This window comes from Triticum aestivum, chromosome 7D (genome assembly GCF_018294505.1).
Source record: "Triticum aestivum cultivar Chinese Spring chromosome 7D, IWGSC CS RefSeq v2.1, whole genome shotgun sequence".
Taxonomy (NCBI): domain Eukaryota; kingdom Viridiplantae; phylum Streptophyta; class Magnoliopsida; order Poales; family Poaceae; genus Triticum; species Triticum aestivum.
Window position 1 is genome coordinate 383378812 of NC_057814.1, and position 10400 is coordinate 383389211.

The 10400-nt window shown below is 45.1% G+C and overlaps 1 protein-coding gene across 1 annotated transcript; it reads left to right on the forward strand.

The window, feature by feature from the left end:
• Nucleotides 1-5966: 5966 nt before the first annotated feature.
• LOC123165474 (chaperone protein dnaJ 10) lies at nucleotides 5967-8430 on the forward strand. The gene is made up of 10 exons (XM_044583125.1): nucleotides 5967-6230; nucleotides 6321-6380; nucleotides 6493-6575; nucleotides 6672-6828; nucleotides 6924-7053; nucleotides 7143-7301; nucleotides 7381-7562; nucleotides 7652-7732; nucleotides 7847-7972; nucleotides 8062-8430. The coding sequence occupies exons 1-10, from the start codon at nucleotides 6144-6146 to the stop codon at nucleotides 8134-8136; spliced, it is 1140 nt and encodes a 379-aa protein (XP_044439060.1). The 5' UTR covers nucleotides 5967-6143; the 3' UTR covers nucleotides 8137-8430.
• The last annotated feature ends 1970 nt before the right edge of the window (nucleotides 8431-10400 follow it).

The window sequence follows — 10400 nt, forward strand, 5'->3', positions numbered from 1 at the left end:
TAATCTTAGCAACTGAACCGATATCAAATACCCAGGGGCTACTACGAATACTAGTAATGTACACATCAATAACATGTATATCAAATATACCTTTGTTCACTTTGCCATCTTCTTATCCGCCAAGTATTTGGGGTAGTTCCGCTTCCAGTGACCATTCCCTTTGCAGTAGAAGCACTCAGTTTTAGGCTTGGGTCTAGCTTTGGGCTTCTTCCCGGGAGTGGCAACTTGCTTGCCATTCTTCTTGAAGTTCCCTTTCTTTCCCTTTCCCTTTTTCTTGAAACTAGTGGTCTTTATTAACCATCAACACTTGATGCTCTTTCTTGATTTCTACCTTCGCCGATTTCAGTATCGCGAATAGCTCGGAAATTGTTTTAGTCATTCCTTGCGTATTATAGTTCATCACGAAGCTCTAGTAGCTCGGTGATAGTGACTAGAGAACTCTGTCAATCACTATCTTATCTGGAAGATTAACTCCCACTTGATTCAATTAATTGTAGTACCCAGACATTCTGAGTACATGCTCACTGGCTGAGCTATTCTCCTCCATCTTGTAGGCAAAGTACTTGTTAGAGGTCTCATACCTCTCAACACGGGCATAAGTCTGAAATACCAATTTCAGCTCTTGGAACATCTCATATGTTCCATGGCATTCAAAATGTCTTTGGAGCCCCGATTTTAAGCCGTAAAGCATGGCACACTAAACTATCAAGTAGTCATCAGAACGAGCTTTGTCAAACGTTCATAACGTCTGCATCAGCTCCTATAACAGGTCTGTCACCTAGCGGTGCATTAAGGACATAATACTTCTGTGCAGCAATGAGGATAATCCTCAGATTATGGACCTAGTCCGCATTATTGCTACCATCATCTTTCAACTTAGTTTTCTCTAGGAACATATTAAAAAATAGGGGAGCTACATCGCGAGCTATCGATCTACAACATAGATATGCAAATACTACCAGGACTAAGTTCATGATAAATTAAGTTCAAGTAATCAAATTACTAATGAACTCCCACTTAAATCAACATCCCTCAAGTTGTCTAAGTGATACATGATCCATATCAACTAACCCATGTCCGATCATCACGTGAGATGGGGTAGTCATCAATGGTGAAGATCTCTATGTTGATCATATGTACTATATGACTCATGCTCGACCTTTCGGTCTCGAGTGTTCTGAAACCATGTCTGTACATGCTAGGCTCGTCAAGTTTAACCCCAGTATTCTGCATGTGCAAAATTGTCTTACACCCGTTGTATGTGAACGTAGAGTCTATCACACCCGATCATCACGAGGTGCTTTGAAACGACGAACTTTGGCAATGGTGCATACTCGGGGAGAACACTTTTACCTTGAAATTTAGTGAAGGGATAATCTTATAATGCTACTGCCGTTCTAAGCAAAATAAGATGCATAAAAGATAAACATCACATACAATCAAAATATGTGACATGATATGGCCATCATCATCTTGTGCTTTTGCTCTCCATCTCCAAAGCATCGTCATGATCTCCATCGTCACCGGCTCGACACCTTGATCTCCATCGTTGCGTCGGGGTCGTCTCACCAATTATTGCTTCTACAACTATTGCTAACGTGTAGCGATAAAGTAAAGCAATTACATGGCGTTTGCACTTCATACAATAAAGAGACAATCCTAAGGCTCCTGCCGTTTGTCGATATTACAAAACATGATCATCTCATACATCAACATATATCACATCACGTCTTGACCATATCAAATCACAACATGCCCTACAAAAACAAGTTAGACGTCCTTTACTTTGTTGTTGCAAGTTTTACGTGGCTGCTACATGCTTCTAGCAAGAACCGTTCTTACCTACGCAGAAACCACAACAGTGATCATCAAGTTTGTTGTTTTAACCTTCTTCAAGGACCGGCCGTAGCCAAATTCGATTCAGCTAAAGTAGGAGAAATAGACACCTGCCAGCCACCTTTATGCAAAACTAGTTGCATGTCAGTCGGTGGAACCGGTCTCATGTGCGTGGACATGTAAGGTTGGTCCGGGCCGCTTCATCCCACGATACCGCCGAATCAAAATAAGACATTGGTGGTAAGTAGTATGACTATCACCGCCCACAACTCTTTGTGTTCTACTTGTGCATATCATCTACGCATAGACCTGGCTCGGATGCCACTCTTGGGAAACGATGCATGGAAAACAAAGAAAATTCTACGCACATGCAAGATCTATCCATGGAGATGCATAGCAACAAGGGGGGAGTGTATCTACGTACCCTCGTAGATCGTAAGTGGAAGCGTTTAACAACGTGGTTGATATAGTCGAACTTTCTTCGCGATCCAACCGATCAAGTACCGAACGTACAACACCTCCGCGTTCAGCACATGTTCAGCTCGGTGACGTCCTCTGCCTTCTTGATCCAGCAAGATGGCGAGGTAGTGGATGAGTTCTGGCAGCACGACAGCATGGTGACGGTGATGGTGAAGTGATCTTCGCAGGGCTTCGCCTAAGCACTACGAAAATATGACCGGGGGTGTAAACGGTGGAGGGGAGCGCCGCACACGGCTAAGCAATTGATCTGGGTGTGCTAGGCGCCCACCTCCCACATATATATAGGTGGGGGAGGAGGGAGCAGACAGGAGGTGCCCCAAGTAGGCCGAATCCTACTTGGGGTTCCTTCCCAAGTGGCGCCCCCTTGCCATGTATAGGTGCGGGGGAAAGGCATGGGACGGAGCCCCCCCTTCCTTTCTCCCATGAGAGGGGAAGGCAGGAGGGGCTAGCCCTCCCCCTTTCCTTTCCTAGGGCTGGCCGACCAGGGAGAGGGGCGACCAGCCCCCTGTGGGCTGGTCTGTCCCTCCCTTGGCCCATTAAGCCCATATACCTACCGGGGGTGTCTGGAACCCCTTCCGGTGACCCGATGGCTACCCGGTGCATCCCAAAACCCTTCCGGTGTCCGAATACCATCGTACTATATATCAATTTTTACTTCTCGACCATTTCGAGACTCCTCGTCATGTCCGTTATCTCATCCGGGACTCCGAACAACATTCGGTCACCAAATCATATAACTCATATAACACTTTATTGTCAACGAACGTTAAGCGTGCGGACCCTACAGGTTCGAGAACTTTGTAGACATGACCGAGACACCTCTCCGGTCAATAACCAATAGCGGAACCTGGATGCCCATATTGGCTCCTACATATTCTACGAAGATCTTTATCGGTCAAACCGTTATGACAACATACATAATTCCCTTTGTCCATCGGTATGTTACTTGCCCGAGATTCGATCGCGGTATCTCTATACCTAGTTTAATCTTGTTACTGGCAAGTCTCTTTACTCGTTCCGTAATACATCACCTTGTAACTAACTCCTTAGTCATTTGCTTGCAAGCTTATGATGTGTATTACCGAGAGGGCCCAGAGATACCTCTCTGATACTCGGAGTGACAAATCCTAATCTCGATCTATGCCAACTCAACAAACACCTTTGGAGATACCTGTAGAGCATCTTTATGGTCACCTAGTTACGTTGTGACGTTTGATAGCACACAAGGTATTCCTCCGGTATCCGGGAGTTGCATAATCTCATAGTCGAAGGAATATGTATTTGACATGAAGAAAGCAATACAATAAACTGAACGATCATTATGCTAAGCTAACGGGTGGGTCTTGTCCATCACATCATTCTCCTAATGATGTGATCCCGTTATCAAATGAAAACACATGTCTATGGTTAGGAAACCTTAACCATCTTTGATCAACAAGCTAGTCCAGTAGAGGCTTACTAGGGACACGGTATTTTTTTATGTATTCACACATGTATTTAAGTTTCTGATCAATGCAATTCTAGCATGAATAATAAACCTTTATCAAGAATAAGTAAATATAAAATAACAACTTTATTATTGCCTCTAGGGCATATTTCCTTCACTCACAGAAGAGGAAAAAAGTGTAAGATGAGCCGGCCCAGGGAGGAGGATGGGTGTGTGTGTGTGGGCGGCACTTATCGGCGCGCTCGACACGAGTGACGTACTTCAAAAAAGACCATTTTGCAGAAAGTAACCTTCTCAACTTGAGCTCAAATGAGCTCGGTGAATAGTAAAATAAAAAATTCAAAAAATCTGATTTTTTGTGACAAACATTGACAAATGTTCTAAGAGCTTGTAAAATTTCATCATGAAATCACATTTGTAGAAGTCATGATAAAAAACAAAATCAATGCTCCAAAATGCTTTCCAAAGTAGCATTTTTAGAGTGCCTTCCAAGAATGTGATTCCATGACGGATTTTTTTCCAACCATGCAAGAGGACTGCACGTATTATATTAAAGAGAGGGAAAAACACGACCAACATCTATTAAAGAGAGGGAAAAACACGACCAACATCCAATAGTTACAACAAGGACAACCTGAACTTTGAAAATAGAAACACCCAAAGCCCTGACTAGCAAACTGTCTACAAAACGCAAAGGGCGAAACTAATGTAATACAAAATGACCTAGACTTGCTTCTGTCCATTGCACCGCGTCAGTATTAATTTGATCGATGATTCCTTGAAACGGCACGTGAGAATTTTCAAAAATTCCGCCCTTTCTTTCCCTCCATATACTCCAGATTAATTAATGATACCATAGTGTTCAAGGAATTCCTTCTGGATTCATGGACTCTTTTTCTGGCCTCTTGCCACCAATCCCAGAGAGTAGAAGCATTTTGAGGGATGACCTCGCTCAGATTTTCCCAAAGAAGCACGGAACTTCAAATGTTGGTCACTACACTTCAACCCATGAAGAGATGATGAGCTGATTCTTGCGCAATGTTGCAGAAACAACATGCAGCATTATGAGACAAATCATGCTTAGCAAGATGGTCCGCTGTCCAGACATGCCCCTTGACGACCAGCCAGAGAAAGAGGTTGCATTTTAGAGGAGCTCGAGCCTTCCAAATGGTGCAAGCAGTAGTACACATAACTGATGCAGCAAAATGTGCTTTATAAACAGATTTCGTCGAGTAGGAACCTTTAGAATTCCACGACCAACTCCATTTGTCTTCAGCATCATGTATGCTTTGAACTTCAGAAATCACCTCCCATAAGGCTAAGACCTGATGAAAAATGTGAATATTTATTTTCCCCTTTATGTCCTTAATCCATACCGCACTAATCAGTGTTTCTGCTACTGTTTTTCTCTCCCTTACATCCGAAGGCACGGAATAGAAAACTTCTGGCGCGATATCTTCTACTGTGGCGCCATCGATCCATCTATCGGTCCAAAAGAAACATCTATTTTCATTACCTAACTCAACACGAGCAGCAACATTGAGTAGACGCCTTTCATGATTTCCCAAAGGGTTAGTAAGACGCTCCATGCACGTGCCTTCCAAGCCCACCGATACCGAATCGTGGAGTTCACGATCTTCAGGTCCACCATGACGAATCTTTACAAGCACTCAAAACATTTGCTAATATTTGTCACAAAACAATCAGTTTTTTTTGAATTTTAGTGTTCACCCCAGCTCATTTGAGCTCGGGCTAAGAAACTCCGCGTTCCCATCTTGCCTTTTATTATGAAGGGGTATGGAGTAATCTCAGTCGTCGATGTGTTTATGAGGTGTACCGAAACTGTCCTGATCCGGTGTTTCAAAAGTAGGAATAATTTCGACTAAAAACAAGTAGGAATAATTTGGCATGTTTTATCTCGACGGCTTTGCAATTTTGATGCATTTATTCCTTGCACACAGCTACAATCGGTATGTAAATAAAAGCCTTCATTTGCAAATAAGTTCTGGTCTAAAGGGGGACGCAGGCAAAGACACATGAATAATAAAGAGTAGAATGAACTCTTGATCCGCTGCTCCCCGGAGAAAGGAGGACATCTGGAGAAATAAAAATGCAGGGCCGCGTTCCATTCCACCACCACTAGGCCGCCCGGCGATTTGTTTAATGCTCCCCCGGCCGCGCCGCGCTGTGCGTCACTGGAAAGATAAAAGATGGCCCGGTGGCCTGTGGGGGGTGGCTCCCCACCTCGTTGCGCAATGAATGGTGATGATGCGGCTCTCCTTTACTCTTCTTCCTCCACCAGACCACCACTTCCATGCCCTGCTCTGGTGGTCTCCTGTTTCGTTCCGGGGGTGTTCTTTGACAGGGAGCGGCGGCCGCCATGGCGAAGGAGACCGAGTACTACGACGCGCTCGGCGTCAGCCCCGCCGCCTCGGATGACGAGATCCGCAAGGCCTACTACATCAAGGTCCCCCTTTTTGCTGTCTGCCTAGCACATTGCTGTCGCTTTTCGCTAGCTTGCTGATTTGGAGGTTTCGTTTCCTGTCTTTGTCTTCAGGCGAGGCAGGTGCATCCTGACAAAAACCCCGACGATCCGCAGGCGTCCGACAAGTTTCAGGTCCTTACCACGGCTGGCTCAACTCAACTCGATATTGTAGCAGGATCGGTTGGTTTGATTCCTTTGGTGGGTGGGTGTTGAGTTTCTTGTTGTTATGGTGCTATATATGCAGGCTCTTGGAGAGGCCTACCAGGTCCTGAGCGACCCTTTGCAGAGAAAGGCCTACGACGGCTATGGCAAGACTAGCATATCCAGGTGCCTGCCCTGCCCCAGTTGATGCCATCCCAGATGAAACTCAGCTCAGAAGCAGCAATTCATGCTTCACTCTGACAACATTTTTCTGCTTTTCAGGGACAACATTCTAGATGGTGCTCTGGTCTTCACCCTCCTGTTCGGGAGCGAGCTGTTCGAGGACTACATTGGACATCTTGCAATGGCAACAATGGCTTCCTCGGAGATGGCCAGTGGCGACAACGGCAGCGCCGAGAAGCTCCAGGACAGGCTCAAGGTAGGCACATACGTACTACATATCTGTGGTAGACGCCCATTGTTATGCCCAAACCATTTGTTATCCCCACTCTGAAAAACACTGCTGTGGTGAAGGGTGTACAAAGGGAACGAGAAGAGAAGCTAGCTAGATTCCTCAACAAGTTCCTCTCGCGGTATGTGAGTGGTGACACGGAGGGATTCGCTCATCGTGCCGAATCTGAGGCGAAAAGGCTTTCCAGCACTTGTCAGTATGATGATCCCTACAAACTACAGTTGTGTTCTTCTCTTGATGGGTTTCATCTGAATCTTTGTGAAATGCTTTGCTGCTCACAGCATACGCACTGGACATTCGTCGCACCATCGGATACGTTTATTCTCGACAAGCCGCCAAGGAGCTCGGCAAGAAGGCCATGTACCTGGGAGTTCCATTCCTGACCGAGTGGGTGAGGAACAAGGGCCACCTCTGGAGGTCACAGATCACGGCAGCGAAAGGTGAAAACTTCCCCAATTCTTGCCATGGTTGTGATGGTTGAAGTTGCCGACTGATTAAGGGGCGAAAAGAACAATGCAGGAGCTCTGCAGCTGCTGCAGCTGCAAGAGGAGGCGTGCCGGCAGAGTGCCAAGGACGGCGGCGCTGCCACCGAGAAGGACGTCGACATGCAGATGAGAATGAACAAGGACCTGATGATGAGTTCAATTTGGAAGCTCAACGTTGTGGATATTGAAGTCACGCTCTTACATGTCTGTGAAATGGTATGTGCGTCTTCTTTACTGAAATACTCCCATATTAATCTGCTACTAGTACAACAATATGATTTGACAAGTTTTTGACTTCTTCTCAGGTGCTGCATGAAAATAATGTCAAGAAAGAGGATCTCAAGGCCCGTGCAATGGCCTTGAGAAATCTAGGAAAAATATTTCAGGTACATTGTTTCACGTTTTCTTTCCGACAATTCATGTGCTATTTGTGTATGTAAACAAACCTGAATTGAGTATATTTCATAAATTCCATCTTTGATCAACTGGAATGAGAATAGAGGGAAAAGGAGGCATTACCAGGGCCATCAAAGCCAACCATTCTCGATGATGACAGCAGCTCAGATGAAAGTTCAGACGAGGAGGCATCACGGACAGTAACATATCGGACTCCTGCGCTTACTCAGGCAATTTTTCAACAATCACACAAACATATGTGTACGTTACACATTCAAATATGTTTGGTGACATAAGTTCAAAAAATGTTGTTGTACAGGGAATTGGCAGGCTATTTAGATGCTTATGCAACCCTGCATATGACGTTGACGATGACTTCGAACCCCGGAAATGAAGCAGGGACACTACGAAACCTTTCGAAGATACCCGAGTTATACCAGATAATATGATTCAGAACAGCTGGGGTCATGCACCACCATCCTTCAGTTACCTGAAGGGTATGGATATATGTTTATATGCTGCTTCAGCACTGGTGATCAGATCCAACAGTTAAAGCTTTAGATTACCCACTTTTCACTCGCATGACCATAGCTTTTGAAATAGACCATACCTGATTGTGCCGTGCTTTCTGTAATTGTTCTATTTTGGTGTTTCTATGGAAATAATAATACAAAATCTGTTTGTCTTAGATAAAGGGCCCTTTTTATCGACTCATAATCTTCTTTTTAGGGTATTATCGACTTATAATCTAGCATGAAGGGGATACAAACAAAAGAACCGACCAGAAACCAAGTACATCTGTCGAGGCCCGAATGGCGCAAACTGGCAAAAGAAACAGTACCAACAAAATCTAACATTGTAGACGCTGTAATGATACCACACCTACAATGCAAATGTGTCGGTGGTAAACCTGGGCATGGCCAACAGCCCGAACAATACACCACAAGCCTTCATCGCGGGTTTGGCTCCTCTGCTGTTGCGTTAGGGCTACTCTAACCAATTCCCTATAATCGGTTAGGGAAGTAAAAAAAAAATGTTTTACTCCTCTAATCGGCACCTAGCCGATCCCCAATAGTCGATAACGGAGGATAAATTATCCTCAGCCGTCTCCGCCGCCTCTATTTTTAGTGTCTTGCTCGGCCTTGGAGGAAAAAAATCACCTCCACTCCGCTGCCTACCCGCCCCGCTCCCGAGCTGCATCTACGCCAGCGCCGTCTCTCCCACCCCCCGCCTGCCACCGCGGATGCCCGTACACCGCGGTCCTTGACCGCCCGGATTTGTGCCTCTCTCGACTCGTCGCCGGCGCAGAACCGGTAGATTTGAGGCTGCCGCCGCCGGATTTGACGCATCCGCCCACCACCCTTTGCGCCTTTGCCATGAATTGGTCGGATACAGGACCACACAGCCCCGACAACGCCTCTGCGCCGCATGCAGGTATTGACTCGGCCTTTAGCCGTTCGGATCTCTCCCGTCGGCGGTCGCCGGCAAAGAAACGCCCGGCCGTCGCTCGGGTTCGGCGCTAGCCCAGCAGCTCGTCGGCTCCCCGTTGCCGGTCATAAAGTGCGACGACTGCCCGCGACAGGTGGTGCGCCGAGTTTCCACCGCGCCGGAACATCTCAAATGGGTGTTCTTCAAGTGCAAAAAAGATTAGGTATGTGCTTCTTTTGATTCGGTTGTTCACTAGATTCGGTGCAATTTCGGTAGCTCATTGCTTGCTCAAATTTGTGTGTAGGATGGATGCAAGTTTTGATATTGGGAAGAAGATTACACCGATCTATTGATAGTACAAAATTTGATAGATGCTTGTGCACTGGTTGCTAGAATAGAGGCAAGAGATGAGACTAGATGCGAAGCAACGTCGAATTTGTCGGAATCGAGTAAGTAAGAAGTGTGCAATATCGAGTAGCCAATAGAGAGAATCAACAATGAAGACGTGAAGATGATATTAAGCCAACTAGTGGGAGCAGTTATGACTTGGATATCTTCTAAAGTGTCTAATTGTGGTTCTTGTTTTTCTTTGATTTTGCTCTTGTAGCGAAGAATTGGTGAATTATGTACTCCAGTGTATCAAAATATCGTTAAATAAAATAAAGAAGCAAAGAAATGTGCTTCTGTGGCCGAAAATGAAATGCAAAATGAAAAAAAAAACTCTGTTATATATAGGATTGGTTAGCTCCGGCAAAAAATTAGTGAAATTAAAATAATCCATTATGGATTTATTCGTCGGATTCTCCGTTATTTTTAGGGGATCGGTCATGGTTGCCCTTATAACTGTACAAGTGTTGTTGCTCATAAAATCCACCGTACCGTTTATTCCAAATCCAAAGGCTTTCGTTTCTCTTCCTTCATTTATGTTAGCAATAGAAGAAATGCACCTCTCTGACGGCCACGGCACTCCTCAAGCTCCATACGCACCATCGGTAGGTGATCACATAAACACCCGATTATATCCAAGGAGGATGCATCCGACGCAAATAGTCACAGGGTGGGCCAGGCCAATGACTTAGAGTCCTCCTATAATACGGGGGCATCATCACCTTGAGTATAAGAAATATATATCTATATCTATTTTATATCTATATCTATATTTATATTTATATCTATATCTATATCTACTAATAAAGTAAGGTGCGTTTCGCCAATTTTTTCATCCGTTCA

What these genes read in the sequence shown, in the direction of transcription:
- LOC123165474 (XM_044583125.1), top strand. Translation starts at nt 6,144, where the DNA reads ATGGCGAAGGAGACCGAGTACTACGACGCGCTCGGCGTCAGCCCCGCC. An exon ending in AGGCGTCCGACAAGTTTCAG is followed by an intron (nt 6,381 to 6,492) that starts GTCCTTACCACG and finishes CTATATATGCAG; the next exon opens with GCTCTTGGAGAGGCCTACCA. An exon ending in GAAAAGGCTTTCCAGCACTT is followed by an intron (nt 7,054 to 7,142) that starts GTCAGTATGATG and finishes TGCTGCTCACAG; the next exon opens with CATACGCACTGGACATTCGT.